An 18,118-nucleotide genomic window follows, 5' to 3' on the forward strand; every position below is an offset into this window, starting at 1 on the left:
AGAAAAGAAAGGAAGATCAGGAAGTTGTTTGTTTTGCTTGTGGAAAGATGGGACACAAGGCAAGACAGTGTCACTTTTCACACAAAAGAAAGATGGGCTATAGTGGTTTGCTTAAGAAAATAGGCAATTTAGAAACCCAGTTGGCACTGTTGGAAGGAAATAAAGAAGTCATTCACACCTTGTCAAACATATCACTACATGAGCAACATGACTGTAGCTCAGTCACAAGCTAATGCTGATGCAAATTAGAATTAGTTTTATGATAGTAACACATTGTAGAAAAAGGTTTACTATCAAAAGGGGGGTGATTCTTTATGATTTATGAAACATGTTTTATTAGCATTGATATGTAGTGGTAATGTATAATAAATGTTTTAAATACATTATGTTTAGAAATAATTTTTAACATGTTTTGAGATGAAACTTCTGTGACTTTGATGTTTGAATGTGAAAAGATGCTTGTGGGGGAAAGGGGGGCAACCTCTTCTTTTGATTATAGTTTCAGATATAAGCATCGAGATGTTTGCCTGAAATTTGTAACCTCCTGGAGAAAGGTGATCTGGTCGTTTGAAGGACGAGAAGGAAGTGGAGCCAGGGGGATTTTCTCAAGAAAAAGAAAATAATAGAGATTTCCAGACCTGCAAGATCCAGAACTCCAGGCCTAAAAGACCTAGAAACCCTGAGACCCACCATGGGATGGAAGGAACTGATGAAGAGGCACAGACTTGAACAACACCAGTGACTGCTTCTTCTAGAAGGACTTGCGCTCCAAGTGGAAAAAAAAAATGGACAATGAGAAGTGAAACAAGAGGAGATTTCAGAAACAAACCATTTCAGAGACTATGGACAGCAGTTTTTCAACATAGAGGGAAAACAAGTCGATAAAGGATGTCCACACTGAGAAAATGGACACAAAATGACACACACACACACACACACACACACACACACACACACACACACACACACACACACACACACACACACACACACACTCACTATATTGTCTATTGATTGTTGATTATTTGAGTTATCAAAACTAATCAATATGCTAACATCACTGATGTGAACACCACTTTGAGAGCCCAACAAGGCCTTGAAGAAAGACAAGATTTTTGCAAAACAAATGCATGATGGAGATATGGCCTATTCTAGTTTAATTTGGAATGTAACCTTTAAAACGGCTGTTTGTGTATGTATCTTTCTTATTATCGGTCAGTGCATTATGTTATGCTGTATGTGTTCCATGCTGAAACGTAAGATTATAGATAATTCCATGATCAATATTGAATGTTCCAAGTGGATATGATGGTTCTTGGTTACCTCGTATAAAAAAAATACATTTCATTATCACAAACTATGATAACTTTGCTCAAGTGAAGTAGAGCCATAACTCAGTGTGCAGGAGGCGTAGATCCCGAAGACGGGTAAGATTCTCTGATGGCCATAGATGGGAACAACCTAAGCCAGGGCTACGCCGCCACTGGGGCACCTGCCCACCAGGTTCGGGAGGTGTTATCTACGAAAAGAGAGTGGTTGTGATGCTACTTTGGGCCAAGAGCATCAAAGGGGGGTCTATAAGAAATGATGGTCTGTTCCCAACAACTTCCACTCCAATATATATATATATATCAAAATGTTCCTTCACTTAAAAGAGCTTAATTATCATATAGAGACAATTACATCCAATCTCAGTAATATGTAAATAGTATCACAGAGGGCAACCAATAACCATCTTGATTACAGGGACTTCAAATAGCTTGTCACCTTAACATTTAACCCGTTCTATTTTAACAGAAGATCAAAGATGTGACCACTACAGATAGATCTTATCACCTTAACCTTTTGCTGTTCTGATTTCACAGAACATCAAAGATGTGGGCACAGAGGAAAGATCCTCAATTTACATTTAAGACAGAGTTTCAGCCTCATACTGAGAGGAAAGACGAATCTGTTATTCTTAAATTACACTTAAAAACAGAGCTTCATTTACATGTAGAGGGGTAAGACAAACGAAATAGAGGATAAATGTTTGAGCTGAGAGGATGAGATTCATTCTGTGGGACTCCGCTGAATCCAAGGTGCTTTGTGTACCTTGCCACTGCTATGCTGTAATAAACTTCATTTTTGAGATCTTCGACGTCCACTTCATTTTTTCTTACAGTAAGAAGAAGAATTTTAAAATTAGTACAATATTTAACCGGGAGCCAGAGCAAGTGTTGTAATATGGAAGTAATGTGTTCAGCTAGGGGAGTTCTGCAGATGATTCGAGCAGCTGAGTTCTGTACTAGCAGGAGTTTGTGGAGTACCTTTGAAGGCAGTCCATAAAAAAGAGCATTGCAATAATCTATACGGGAAGTGAGCCGGACGAAGTCGGTTAATATTACGTATATGGAAATAAGCCAATGACACTGTTTATGTATGCTTCAAAGGAGAGAGTACTGTCAAGGATGACCCCCAGACTTTTAACTTGTTTAGACACAGACACTAGTAAGTTGTCAATATTCACAGATGAACATGTAGATTTCGTCAGATTTTGAGCCAACAAGAAGAATTTCCATTTTACTGGTGTTAAGTTTAAGAAGATTTGAAGTAAACCATTCTTTAATCTCTGCTAAACAATCTGAGAGGACAGATGGAGGAAGATTAGAGGTAGGTTTGGAGGACAGGTAAAGTTGGGTGTCGTCGGCATAGCAGTGGAATTGAATACCAAATTTCCTAAAAATATAACCAAGGGGTAAAAGATAAATAATAAATAAAAGAGAACCTAATACTGAGCCCTGCAGGACACCTGTATTGATATGAAGGCTTTGAAGAAAACTGCTTCAACTGCACAAATTGAGGGCCCGTCCACACGGAGACGCGTTTCGCTGTATACGTATACATTTTTTATCGTATTGGTGTTTCATCCACACGGATCCGGCGTTTTCGGAGACTGAAAACGCTATTTTTTGAAACCGGGTCCCAAGGTGGATAAATCTGAAAACGCCGCCCTTGCGTTTTCGTGTGTATGGCCAATCCGTACATTTTGTGAAACGATGATGTCATCACACCAAGTGTCAACTAGTCAGACACCGTTAAGTCACAGCAACTACATTTATGGTTTTTCATATTGTTCAACAAAGTTCTTGATTAAAAAAGAAAAAAGAAAAGAAAAAAAGAAGCTACTGTGCCTAATATTATTGTTGTATACAGCGCGCAAGGTTTATGCCATAGACAGTATATAAACTATATAAAGTATATATAGCAAGTATATAAAGCAAAGTTTATTATGCGCGAGCTCCAAGTCTTCTTCTCCGTTTTTAGTGTACTGTATGTCTGTGGCAGAATTACAGCGCCACATACTGGTCTGGCATGTATACTACATCGTTTTGAGTCGGTTTCAGTGGTTTCGTGTGTACGCAGATATTTCTTGAGACGACGCCGTGTTTACGGAATTTTTTTTTTGAACGGGGAAAAAAAAATATCGGATAGGGAAAGCTCTGGCTTCGTGTGGATGTGGCCTGAGTAAGACCCGTAAAGTACGATCGCAACCAAGTCAAGGGGGTACCAATAATTCCAATAGACTCCAATCTGTGCAATATAATGCTGTGCAAGATAGTATCAAATGCTGCACTTAAATCGAGCAGAATTAGTATAGATAAAAGTCCAGAGTCAGCAGCTAGCAATAAGTCATTAGAGATCTTAACTAGTGCAGTCTCAACACTATGATAAGGACGAAACCCAGATTGAAATTGCTCGTACAGACCATTATGAGAAAGATGATTCTGGACTTGGGTTGCTACAAACCTTTCCAATATTTTAGAAAGAAATGGAAGATTTGAAATTGGGCGAAAATTATCAAAGTTACTTGAATCAGTCCCCGGTTTCTTAAGTAATAGCAATAGGCTATATTGCATAAAGTGAAGTATCTAAATTCTACTGGACAAGTTATATTTTTCTGTCAAGTTATAACAAACTTTTATTTTGACGGGTTACTGTGAAGTCCTTTGAGTTTCTGTGTTTATGATGGGTGTTTCTCAAACGGAAGGTTCCTTCTTAGTCCAGTCCTTCTGTTGTGTCCTCCTCAGAATTAATCGCTAGAATGAGACAGTCTACCAAGTGCGCATGGCTACGTCACACGTTTTCGCCCCCCCGCGGTCACGTCACGAAAATACTATTTAAACTTAATTTTGGAAAAATACGAGAGAGGCGCGCAAAGAGAACTGTTCAATTTAATATAAGAAACTGCTAAGATACTGATTTTAGCTGGTCTAAATTTCGTATTTTTGTAAAACAGAAAAAAAGTTGTTTGTCAATTATTTGATTTTCAATTAAATAAGCATTGTATATAAGGAAAATAAGTTTGTATGTGAATATTTTTTCACCAGCCTAAAAACGAATAAAGAAGAAAGCATGTTTTTCGTTTTTCAATTATGAGTTAAAAAAGGAAAAAGGAATGGACTCAAAAGCACACGGACCTGTATTGCGCATAATTGTACTCATTCCCACAGATTCTCGAACCCAAAGTACTCACACATAAAGCGGCCTCTCAGTAGGCTACTAAATTGAGTTATTTTTCTGCTGCTTTTTCCTCTGCTTATTGCACTTAAACAGTGAAATACACACAAATTTTTTTCAAAATGCCAGCCTTGGCGAGTATTTGCGTAAACACAGTCAGTTATGTTTTAAGTGAACGTAAACAGTTGAGAAAGAAAATGCAGGTATAACAGTATTATGGATACGTGTGTCAGATTTTAAAGTGACAGCAGCCTAATATACCTTCTGCCAAATTTTTTGATAATATTGAAAATATATATATGGCAGTTTTTCCCCATGGTATCGATGTCAAAATTTTGACCACTGAAAACGTTGAGTGCTAGTAACTTTGGAAAACCACTAGCCACAGTGGCTGATAAACAAAAACGTTAATGCCAAAGTTAGGTGTCAAAAGACACCTTTATTTTCACATTCTCCACTATGAAGGTAAAAGAGTAGCAAAATTCAAGAGCGTGTAAATGTGAATTTGAGAACCAGCTCCAATGTGAAAACCTGTAAAAATTTTAATCTGAAGTTGAATGTTGTGATTTGCATTCGCTGACAATACTCACAAACCTGTATTCTGAATTTGAAGTTGCTGACAAGTAGTCACAAATGTGTAAAATGCCATTCACAGAAATAGAGATACAAACTTGTAGTACATATTAGCAATTATTCTAACATTCACATTCGCAGCACTACAGCAATCGGGGACTTGCAACTTCTCAAATCTGTCACTGCAATTTTAAATGGTTGCGCCTTGACTTTTTGCAACAATTTTCGTGATATATCTGATGCACAACTAACTTGTGCTTTGCAAACTCAGTGGCGCGAGAGAGAAGGGCGGGTCTGGGGGAGAGTACAAAGGAGTAATTTTATTGGTTGGTGCCTAGCCAATGAAATGGGACTTCTTTTGTACGCGATGATGTCATGACACCCACTGCCTCACTAAACCTGTCTGTGTTTTATTAATGATGTATAATGAATTTGATATTTTTTATAACTGTTGGTCCATTAAGCCCCGATCATTAAGTGTGTTCTTGGTTTTCAACGGGAAGAAAACGCTTAACGTGTAATTAAACGTTGCATTCGTATTCTGGGCTCATTTGCTTTTCTGTAGGCTACATGCTTTATTAGTATGGTGTTCACAGAATTTTGTCTTTTAATATCACTGTCTTAATAAATTTATGCAAAATAAGCACTAGTAACTAAGCACTATAGCTAATAAATAAGTACATAATACCAAATAAGGATTGCACAGACTAGTATTAGAAATCTTTGAAATGTTGATTATTCGACTAGTCGACTTTGATGCCCTGCCATGACGCTTTAAAGGGGACATATCATGCTAAATCCACTTTTTTAGCCCTTAAATGCATTTTGTTGTATATTTGGAGTGTTTAGAAGTACAGAAAAGTTTAAATTATTCTGTTCAGGTGCTTCGTTGATATCTTTATATTCTGTTTTGGTCATATTTTTCAACCTGTTCCGATTTTTCTGTTCTCTATGACGTTTTTTGATCTATTACGTCACAGTATTTGCAGCGGAACTGCCAAATAAGGACATTGACTTCCGGCCCAACACTTCCAGCAATCCGCCATTTTTATTTCTCGCAGCAATTTTGTAGTCCAAGCTAAAGGATGCAGAAGTTACGAAAGGGTAAGTTAAAATGTTCGGTTGTTGGATGTAGTAACCCACACGCTTCATTACACCGTCTAATGTAGATGAACTGCCGCGCTTGTGACAGGGCACATGTTTAACTGAAAGAACGAGCAGAGAGAGAGACACGGTCACGCGCGCGCACTCTCTCTCTTCGGAGCCAGGCGAGAGTGTAAACAAGACTTCGCCGTCTCCAAACTAGGCGCTGTCTTGCTCTCTCTCCCTCGCACATATTAATCAAAATAAATCGACACGGTGGTAAAAGGTCGGAAGACCAAAGTTTCATGTGTAAATACAGTAACACACCATTGCGATACATCCATATGAAGACGTTGTTCTGCAGGTTCGTCGTCTTCATTTTCATCTCGCTCCGGCTCCGACTCTTGATCGAACATGTAAGGCTGGCTGGACAAGTCTTCCGTTGTTGACATTTTGTTAATAACGTGTGAATAAAACGTTTCTGTGCCGCTAGATAATCGTATCTCTGCTATCAAACTACAAAAATGGCAGAACGGGGTGGAGTTGAACCGAGTGTCACTGCTACAACCTGGAGAGGGGGCGGGGTATGAAGTGTCTCAATTGCATTTAAAGAGACCGCACCAAAACGAGTTGCTCTCAGACGCACATTAGAAAAGGGGCCTGTGGAGATATAATAATGTGGAATTCAGACCCAAGCATTGCAGTTCTGCTTTATATAGACTACAAATGTATGATTTATATGTAAAAAGGAACGATTTAAAAGCATGATATGTCTCCTTTAAGTTTGACGTCGACTGGTCATGGCCTATAGAGGGCGGAACAGGATAATTAATCTTTGTCAAAAGTTAAAATGACAAATAAATGCATTCTCTGAGAGCACTCCACAAGATACGTTTGATTATACCATCTGGATGTATAACTGTATAACCAAATGTATAACTATCTGGAACGCCCCGCGTTTGAGTCTCAGCTCAAGGTTCAGTCTTATTTGTTCATTAATGACGTCAGCAGTGACTAGTCAGCGTCGACTTGACTTTCATCACATAAATGTCGACTTTAAAAAATCTTCAAACAGTAGGATACCTAAGATATTAGTGTCTAAAATAAACCAAGTAGCCCATTAGTAGCGTGAAAATAGATATAGGGTGAATTCAGGTTGATTGGAACACTTTTTCCCAGTTATCTCAAAGGCAAAAACTATCCCAATCAAATTGAATTTACCCTATGTTTTAAGTATTAAATGTTAAAATGGCTTGCAATAGTAGGCTCGTTTGTATATATATAAACAAGGGTCCACTAGAATGAAAGCATCTATTTCATCTGGAAATTAACTAATATCTTTTACACACCAAATGTTTTTCATATCTTCCCTGTCCTCGATGTGATCATTTGTGTTGCAACACTTTCAGTGCCCCCCCCCCCACACGAGTCAATCTCCACACTACAGTTCAGTAGGGGGCGATAATTCATCTTGCGTTTCTTTGCCAATCGCCAATAACAGCACAAGAAGAAGAAGAACAACAACAACAACTCCTCTTTAAGTTCAGCCCTCTGTTCTAGTTGTACGGAGCATTTGGTAAGTGCTGGTTGTAGTTCAATTAATTATTGTTAATATGGTTTCTTGATTTTGGGAGTAATTTTAATGTCTTATATTTGACTTTCTGTTACTGAAGTGGACTCAATGACAGACTCAATGTGTAACGTTACAGTGATTTTACGAATTCACTCCTGTATATAACTTAAGTATTTATTCACTACAGAAACTTTGGAGTGTGCACGTGACTGTTGGTGTACTTAACAGCATGACAAGTTATGACTTTTATGCAAATTCTGAATAAATTACATACGGAAGCGAGCGAACACAGGGATGTGTGATATTGACAAATTAAATTACTTCTCCATATTATCTGGGATTTTGTCGATAACGTTTTAATATTGAACGTTTCTGTGTGTCTTAAAAAGTCTTATTTCGCCCTTCCACAAATTAAGACCTTAAAAAGTTCTTAAATCAAAGCAGAGAGACTAAAATTCATAAAGTAGTGGCAATGTAACGTTATAATAAATGCATACAGGAATTTGAATATGATTAACAATAGCTTCTATAATAATAATAATTATAAATAAATGAACAAAACAACAATGAACAAAATAAAAAAAACAACAACAAAAAAAACATTGGAGGCAAGTATGAAATGCACAGCAATCTTATTTCACAAATGTAGTGTTGTTATGGTCAAATAATTTATAATAACTAATCCAGTACACAGTGGTTGTATAATTTATGAACAACGATTACAGCAGTTATGCATTTATAGTGGCTAAATTACATATATTGCACATGATTTAACAAAGTAGTGCAAACATCAGAGATATGTAAGTGAGAGATTATAACTTTTCTGTTCGAAAGGCGCGCTGCGGGTAAGAGAAGCTTCCAACAAGCTTTGTTTTGGGACAGAAAACTTTTCGTGCTGCTTAGTTTTTGTGGCTGAGGTTTGTAGCAAGTTCTAAACACTCATCATACTGAGCTTTATGGTGATGTAAGTGGTGGAAAAGATTTGATTTGCTTCCACTTTTTGACAATTGTTTTTATGGCATTCTTTACAGATGGCTTGTTTTTGCTGCTCATCGGATATTTTATATCCAAATCATCTCCAATTAATTGAACCATTGTTTTTCTTTTTACTAACCAGATCGTCTTCTGCAGTGTGGACCCGCGCTGTTTTCCTCCATGTCGCAGGCAAACTTATAATGGTCTGGACGAGGTCTGGTTCGCGCACAGAGCGAGAGTGGAGGAGGGTCACATGATCAAACCATGTTTCGGTAAGACAGAGAGCATTGCTATCCCTGACGTCTCGCTGGAACTCTTCGGGCTCTAAAATCATCCAGCTTGTTGTCAATTGACTGGACATTCGCTAAGAATATACTGGGCATTGTGTTGTCACGATACCAAAATTATGACTTCGATATGATACCTGACTAAAATACCTCGATACTGATACTGAATCAATACCACGTAGGGCTGCACGACATTGGAAATAACCAGTGGCGGCTGGTTAAAAATATCTGTGCTATATTCAGTCAGTTGTGACTCTTCCTCAAGACATCCGTCAAGCATCCACCCTTCTCTCCTTCAAAAACCTCTTAAAAACACATTTTTTCTCTGAATATTACTCTTCAGCTCACAGTCTGTAAATTCTACCTTGTTAATGTTGATATGTTATTTGCTTGAATCCCTCTTTGTTTGTATCTTTAACTTAACTTTGCAAGTGACCTCTGTATATTACTTTCTGCCCTTGGTATGTTGATTTACCCCCTTAAATTGATTTTCCCAGTGCATTTTTTACCTTTACAAATACCTTTATAAAATAAATAATGCTTAAAAAAAAAAAAAACAATCAATAGGGAAATATGCAATGATGGTAAAACGAAGTGATCCTTTTAAATATAAAATTAAAACCGCCAGTAGGTGGCAGTAAGTTACAGTCTTTATGAGTGAGTCATCCAGTCTGCTGTGGCTTTCATTGGAGCTATTATTTTGTTGTAAAAAAAATACCTCTGAACTGCTGAACTGTTGTATAAAACCAATGTCACATTTGCAATCGTGTGGATATTTAATGTGATCAACATTAATTGAATCTTAAATTGATCTCTATACACAGTCTGTGTATTTATTCTTCATGCTAGTAAATGCTAAATCCCCACTTTTACAAAGGTACATGGTCGAGAACGGCAGTATAGCGTGATTTGCCAAGGCAGCCTAAACTGCACGAAACATGTCATATATACGCTGCTTGTGTGAATGCAGTCCATTTGACCGCAAAAGAGGAGGTAATTTAATTGGATGTCATGCATTTACGGCATTTTACCCGCTAGAAATACATGCTCAGTTTTAATGTTAAAATTCAGCATTTTGTTCGCGTACCCCGTTCTGTCACCTCACGTACCCCAGTTTGAGAACCACTGCCTTCACCTGTCTTTGTAAAGCGACCGTAGGTGTTGGAAAGACGCTTTATAAATACATCATACTAATAATAATAATAACCACCCAAACACAATTTAACACAAACTGCAGGATACCAGTGCTCTGTGAAAAAGTAAGTAATTATTTAATGCCAATATTAAAAGGTTGAGGGATTCTTACACAAAAACAAACAAATTGCACAAACTTTCCATTTGCATTTGAAATTGAACTCAAACTGTTTCGTTACTTTCTCCGACAGGTGCTTCATATCCCTCACTCCGGTCACTGTCCGTGCTGGATCTGTCCCCGTTGTTTTAAAAAGTAATCACGGAGAGCACAATAACGCATTAGCATGACCACATCCAGCTAGCCAGGCCTTTCTAGTGTACCAGCTATGAGAGAAGCCTCGAGCGCACTGCTTCCCTTTACCGCTAGCCTGCTGTCTGATTGGGGCGCTAAAAGAATCGCCCATAGCAGACTAGATTTGAGCTCGCTAATTGGCTACAGTTTAAGAAAAACATTAATTTCTTAAATCAGCGATTGGCTAAGCTGCTCCAGAACCGCCTCTTTGGGGGATTTCTCCAGCGCCCCAGAGCTGATGAGACGTGCACACAGGAGGAGGGGACGTGTAGAAAAAGCAGACATTTAGAATTTCTATCATATTTTACACATACTGGGTACATTTAATATTTCAAATACACAACTATTGACAATTTGTATAGGCCTAAATGATTTATGTATTTACATTCCTAGCGCCCTCTATTGGCCAGCCACCCCTGGAAATAACTCGCATTGCGATATTTTGTTTTTCTGCTAAATATATATTGCGAAATTAAAACAATTTCACTTGATGATTTGAATAGCTCTATTTGTAAAGAATTAATCATTCTAGGATGATTGGGGTGATTTTGTAAGGGGCCAAATCTGCAGAAGAAAAAAATACAGAAAAAAATAAAACAATCACAAGCATAGATAAATACAATAGAAGAAAGATACAAATGAAATAAACAGTGCTTTATGTTTTCAGGTACAGACACTGAATAATCAAATGTTAAATAAAACTGTCTTCACTGTATACATTTTATTTAATTAATCAATTAATACATTTTATCCTTGTAAAGCCACAAAATAGATTTTCTCTTTCTCTTTTTTGTTGTTTGATAAATATTGGTGAGACAAACAGCTTTCTTCTTCTTGGGTGGCATAGCTGATCTACAAAGCACGAAAAGGGACAAACGTGTGTACATGCTGAAGGGCAAAGGGAATATTAAAATGTTTTACTCTGGACCTTTATGGGGTATTGTCGTCGACACACCCGCTCGCTTGTCTGCCAGTGCAAGCACAAAGCAAAGTAGCCTGTGCTTTGACACTCTCCCGTGTGTAGTGTGTCAGATACCCCCCCCTCGTTTTTTTAGCCAATCAAATGACGCCGTTTATTGTACTGTCGTCCTGGCCATCGGAATCGATCAAAATAGCAGCACAAAGGAGTTCGCTATAATATTTGTGGGGACAATTTTGTCATCTTAAAATATTGATTGGGACAAGTACCTAGCGTCCCCCCCTAAACCTACACCCATGGGAAACGGGTAGGACAGGTTGGTGGTATGGGTAGGTTTAAGGGTGGGTTAAAGGTGTAAGGGAAGAGTGTAATTGTAGATGTAATTACAGAAATGAATTATAGCTGTAATTGCATACAGGTATTTTTTTAAAATAGAAGTACAATGTAAACACATGTATGCTCACAAGTGCATTGTATCAAATTCTTAATTTAAGTATTAGTACATAGTAGCTAAAGACACCTAATATAAAGTAGTGGGAACTTTAACAGCTCTGTCTACACAGAGACGGTGAACTTATGAAGATGGAGAATGGGAGCGCTGTGTGCTCAGCGCCGGCAGAATAAGAGTCCCGCTTACGACTCATCGGCCAAACAGAAAAACGTATTGGCTGATGCGATAAAAAACAACAACGAAATATCGGCCGATACATCGGTTGACCACTAGTTATAACATCATATCCGAAAGGTAACAGAGTAACAAAATATAAACTTACCACTGTGAGACATTCTGCTCAAGTTGTGCTTGCAATATTGGTTCTGATCTAACTGCTTAATCATCCGCATTTTCAGAATCTTACTTGCCTCAAACTGATACATTAATATTGACGACATTAACTGTGTTTACAATTGCTTTAGAAGCCATTTCCAGCACACGCTTGAGGTTTTAGGCCAATCACAATGCACAACGTCAGCTGGCCAACCAGAGCACTCTTTTCAGAAGCAGGGGCTTTGTAGAAATCTGTGCATTTCAGACAGACTGGAAATAGACGTACTGCAATAATGTACCGTATGTGAAAAATTTGTTTTTTTGAGCATTAAAGCATGTTAACCTATTCTATTACAACCAATAAACAAAATAATTTTACTTTAACTTTTAAAATAGCATCATATGAACCCTTTGAACTGTTGTATAAAATCAATATCAACAATTCAATAATTGCAATCGTGCTGGTATTCAGGAAAAACAGCATTCTTGTTCGTGTGATTGCATCATATAGAAATATGGGGCTTTTTTTTTTTTTTTTATATCTTGAATTTGTGGGGCATTTGAACTGTTTTCTAATAGAACATGGTGTGTTTTTGTTTGTTTTTTGCAAAGTGAGTGACATACTCTGTCAGCTTCCACATTGTTAAAACAACAATTACCATATTATCGTTGAAGATATATTTCACACACCCCAAGGTTACAATAACTTTTTATAGCTCTTTTTGTATCCAAGTGTGAGACACATTGGTCTCATTTAGAGTTTAAAATGCATTTAATTTATTCATTGAATAAAGTTGAAGTGGAATTAATTGTATGAAGTAATGTATTGTATAATCCCTTTTTTTCCAGATCTGGTCCTCCATACTACATAGCAATGAGCTGTGATGTTGTAAATATGGAGTTTATTAAAGAGGAGAATGACGATATGAGAAGTTCAGAAACATGCAAAGTGAAATGTGAAGATGCAGAGGAACAAATAGGTTGGTGTCCATTTTTGATCCTTCATTAATGACTGCTGAAAAACCTGAATGTAACAAATGTTCTGACTGATTAATATAATCATAGGCTTATCAATAGTGCAAGGACAAATAAAGTGACATTTAAACTTCACATGTAATTAAATTATATTTTCATTTTAGATGTGATGAACATGCAAGAGAAAAGTATTAAATTATATTTTCATTTTAGATGTGATGAACATGCAAGAGAAAAGTGAAGAATTTAATGAAATGGAGAAGAAACGTCAGTATCAGAAACTTCATGATACTGTATCTGGAGGAAAAAAAGGACAAGAACTATTTCAAATAGCAGGAGCCAAAAAATATTTTACCTGCCCTCAATGTGGAAAGAGCATCACAACTAAACAAAGCCTCAAGGATCACATAAGAGTTCACACTGGAGAGAAACCTTTCACATGCCATCAATGTGGGAAAAGTTTCAAATATAAAACAACCATTCGGATTCACAAAAGACTTCACACTGGTGAGAAGCCGTTCACATGCCCTCAGTGTGGCAAGAGTTTCTCACAGAAAGGATCCTTTCAAAGACACATGCGTATTCACACTGAAGAAAAGCCATTCACATGTGATCAGTGTGGAAAGTGTTTTAAATGGTCATATAGTCTCAGAGTTCATATGCTCATTCACTCTGGAGAAAAGCCATTTAATTGTGATCAATGCGATAAGAAATTTGTTAAGGAATCAGATTTAAAGGGCCATAGGAAAGTTCACACAAAAGAGAAGCCTTACTTGTGTTCTGTTTGTGGAAAGACGTTTTCATGGCTGGGCCGTTTTAAAGACCATCAGAAAATACATGCTGGTGTGAAAGAGTATTTGTGCTCTGATTGTGGTAAAGCCTTTACTACAGCCACTGAGTTGAAAGTGCACCGAAGGATCCACACTGGAGAAAGACCTTACAAGTGTTCATATTGTGGAAAGAGTTTCAAACAGTTAGGAGGCCTGCAAGGACACGAGAGAATTCACACTGGAGAGAAGCCGTATCAGTGCCATCAATGTGGCAAGAGATTCGGCCATTCCAGAAGTGCACAGATTCACAGTAAGAAGTATTGCCCAAAATTAAAAGGAATGTCAGTACAATTGGAGATAGAAGACCATAAGAGCACAGATATTAATAAGTGCTGAATTATTGTCCTTGATCTACTTTATCCTGTTATTTGTGATTCAAAATGTGAAAAATGTCCAAAACATACCCAAGGGGCATGCAGTCATTTATTGAATTAAAATTACATGCGATAAAGTTTAAAATCTTCATTTGTGATTTTTCATACACGTGCATTACTGTAATTATCTGTTTAACGTTGTGTTGCTGAGTCACATATGTTTCATAGAGTTCGCTGACCAGATTTAAGTCAAAGCAGCATTAAAGTCATTAACTAAAGTGATCCAAATGAGATCCCGGTCCTGTTAAAAAATCCACTGGCAGATGTGGACTTTTTATTAAAACAATTATTCCACAAATATTCATGCAAACTTGTCACCTTTTGGCAAAATCTTTAGTTCTGACATTGAATTAGGCCATTCACATGTTTTGTGCAGATCTGAGGAGGTTTTTACTTGTTTGCTTCATTCTTCCGGCTCCACCATGGTTTTCTACTTCACTGGCTCCGCAGGGGTCTTTTCCTCCACCGCCATCAGCTCTGTGGTGGCTTCCCCTAGACCCTGTGAGTCAGGCTCACATCCACTTTGTGGTCTTGGTCCTCCTTAAGCCAACACCCATAAAATTGTCAGCGCTCATTGTCCTTTCTGTCCTGGGGCTAGTTCCCACCCTTGCATCCACCCTTAAAGCCCTTCCTCTGCTGCTGTTCCTGTCCGGTCTGTTGGACTATCTGGTTCTGCCCAGTGCCCTGTCCCTTCTTCCTCCACTGGTTTTGTCCAGCTCGCTGACACCTCATTCTTCTGCTCTACTGGTGCTCCTCAGTCCTCAGGCTCCATCGGCATGACCACACTCTCCTGGCTATTCAGATTAATCATGGTCTTCAGACTTGTGGCACAAGCTACGTTTCCATTAGCCTTCAAATTGCGCAAATTGAAATTACCGCAAAAAAGTTTTTACGAAAATTCGAAAAAATGAATATTTAGTAAAACTACCGTACACCTGGTGTACTTAAAAGTTATAATTCTTTAAAGATGACTTGGTACGTTTGGACAGAAGATGACAGAGTTTTTTATTCTTTATTTACTACCATTGACATTGACCATTGAAATCCACAGTTTGCGTACTATAACCTCCCAGAAACACCTCATACCTGGCAAAGTATAAGGGGCTTTCCTTGCCATTAATGCTTGGACAACACGCCTACATCTCCTTTGATTAAAAAGAATGGCTAGTCCGGTGGCTGCGATATACGTAAACCTTCTAACATTCGTCACAATGATTCTTGGAAAGACTTATAGCAAGAGGAAAAAAATATGTTTTAGTCGCATAACATCAGTTAATGGAAATGCTGTCATTTCGCAATAATTTTTTTTATCGTCATTTAGAAAATATCACAAATATTTTACCAATCTGTATCCTGGCCAAGCAGTCTGCAATTAGCATAAGCCCGTTACCAGTCTGTGTCCCAGCCCAGCAGTCTGCAGTCAGCACAAGCCTGCTACCAGTCTGCGGTCCAGCCCAGTGGCCTGTCGTCAGTGCAAACCAGCTCCCAGTCTGTGTCCCAGATCAGCGGCCTGCAGTCAGCACATTCCCGTTACCAGTTTGTGTCCCAGCCGAGCAGTCTGCAGTCAGCACAAGCCCGTCACCAGTTTGTGGACCAGTCTACTGGCCTGCAGTCAGCGCAAACCAGCTTTCAGTCTGTGTCGCAGATTACCGGCCTGCAGTCAGCCTAATCCTGTTACCAGTCTGTGTCCCAGCCCAGCAGTCTGTAGTCAGCACAAGTCCGTTACTGGTCTGTGGACCAGTCTGGTATTCAACAACCAGCTCAAGCCAGCTCACAGTCTGTGGATCAATCTGGCATCCAACAACCTGCCTAAGCCAGCTCACAGTCTGTGGACCATCCTAGTGGCCTGCATTTAGTACAAGCCCACTACCAGTCTGTGTCCCAGCCCAGCAGTCTGCAGTCAGCACAAACCTGTTACCAGTCTGTGGACCAGCCCACTGGCATGCAGTTAGCGCAAACTAGCTCTCAGTCTGTGACCCAGATCAGCGGCCTGCAGTCAGCACAATCCCGTTAACCGGTCTGTGTCCCAGCTTAGCAGTCTGCAGTCAGCATAAGCCTGTTATTAGTCTGTGTTCCAGCCCAGCAGTCTGCAGTCAGCACAATCCCGTTCCCAGTCTGTGTCCTGGCCCAGTAGTCTGCAGGCAGCACAAGCCCGTTACCAGTCTGTATTCCAGCCCAGCAGTCTGCAGTCAGCACAAGCCCGTTACCAGTCTGTGGACTAGCTTAGCATTCTGCAGTCAGCACAATCCCGTTACCAGCCTGTGTCCCGGCCCATCAGTCTGCAGTCAGCACAAGCACGTTATCAGTCTGTGGACCAGATCAGTGGCCTGTAGTCAGCACAAGCCCGTTACCAGTCTCTGGACCAGCCCAGCAGTCTGCAGTCAGCATAATCCAGTTACCAGTCTGTGTTCCGGCCCAGCAGTCTGTAGGCAGCACAAGCCCGTTACCAGTCTGTGTCTCAGTCCAGCAGTCTGCAGGCAGCACAAGGCCGTTACCAGTCTGTGTCCCAGCCCAGTAGTCTGCAGTCAGCACAAGCCCGATACCAGCCTGTGTCCCGGCCTAGCAGTCTGCAGTTAGCACAAGCTCGTTACCAGTCTGTGGACTAGATCAGTGGCCTGCAGTTAGCAAAAAAAAATAAAAAAAAATAAATAAAAAATAATTATAATAATAATAAAGCCGTCCTCCAGAAGAGGGGGGGTGGAGGTGAAAAAAAAAAAATATATATCACAAAAAGTTTTGCGCAAATAAGTAATTGAAACCTACCCACAACTTGGGAAGTTTGACCCTCTGGCTCCACCTTGGCCCTTCGATCCCTCAGCTGCTCCGTAGTCCGTAATCCCTCTGGCTCCACCAGGCTCTTTCGTCTCTCCAGCTCCATCTTGGTCTGTTGTCCCCCTAGCTCCACTATGGACTTGCCTTCTTTTAGCTGTGCTTGGGCCCTCCACCCTTTGGCTCCACCTTGGTCCGTCAAGCCTGTGATGTTGCCCTGGTCCTCTGTTTCTCTGCCTTGGTCTCTACCTTCTCCAGCTCTATTTTGGTCTTCCGATTCCCTGGCTCCGCTATAGTCAATGGTCCCCCAGGCTCCACCTTGAATCTTCATCCCTCCACCTCCACCTTGTATACGCTCCTTAAGGAGGGGGCTATGTCACGATCCCCGGCTGCAGTGCCCTTGATATCCACCAGAGGGGACTCCCCTCTCGTTTATTGTCATTCCAATATGGACAAAATCTTCCACAACTTTCTGCCTGGACTCATCATCCCTGATTGCTGTCAGCTGTATATCCTTAACTGCACACCTGAAGGGGTAATGTGGCCACAACATGGACTGGCTATTGCACCTTGGCTGTGCATTATTTTTCAATAATTCAGCGGCCCGAAGTCAATTATTCAGCTTATACTATGGTTACCAAACCTCAAAACATTGTTCAGATGGTGTATTTCAAGACATTTCTCAGGTTTTTATCCTTTTGACTAAATTCTTACGCATCTAATCCCAAGCCTCCATTGCTAATTCCAAAATGTAATTTTAGAGCTAGTAACGGAGGCTTAAGCCACTGATAGCAATGACTACTGCAGTTATTAATGTAGTTATTAGAGAGACAGAGAGAGAGCTATCAAGCGTCTCAAAAGCTATCAAAAGTCTTTAAAGTCCCACTCCGATCATATTTTGAGCTATTTTTAAACATTCTCAGTGGTCTTTAAATGATGATTATGCCGTTTTTAGCCAAAATCACAAAACCTGTGCCGTTTTCTGGGACTTCGCTTCAGCAGAGCGGC

General features: G+C 39.4%; 1 protein-coding gene across 4 annotated transcripts in view; it reads left to right on the plus strand.

The window, feature by feature from the left end:
- Positions 1-18,118, plus strand: part of LOC309501618 (uncharacterized protein) — a 46,951-nt gene that overhangs the window by 27,011 nt on the left and 1,822 nt on the right. Inside the window, exons 1-5 of one of the 4 annotated variants that reach the window (XR_014206963.1) lie at positions 7,626-7,732; positions 8,847-8,976; positions 13,012-13,142; positions 13,351-15,291; positions 15,334-18,118. The exon at positions 15,334-18,118 is cut by the window's right edge and continues 1,822 nt beyond it. Coding sequence is in view for 3 of the 4 variants with exons in the window: in XM_082173758.1 (XP_082029884.1) it covers positions 8,969-8,976; positions 13,012-13,142; positions 13,351-14,303 (1,092 nt within the window). In the remaining variant the exon portion in view is untranslated. Of the gene's footprint in view, positions 1-7,625; positions 7,733-8,846; positions 8,977-13,011; positions 13,143-13,350 lie in introns of those variants that run through there. The other 3 variants (XM_082173757.1, XM_082173759.1, XM_082173758.1) reach the window with 3 other exon arrangements.

Source organism: Leuciscus leuciscus, assembly GCF_965113295.1.
Source record: "Leuciscus leuciscus genome assembly, chromosome: 6".
Lineage (NCBI taxonomy): Eukaryota > Metazoa > Chordata > Actinopteri > Cypriniformes > Leuciscidae > Leuciscus > Leuciscus leuciscus.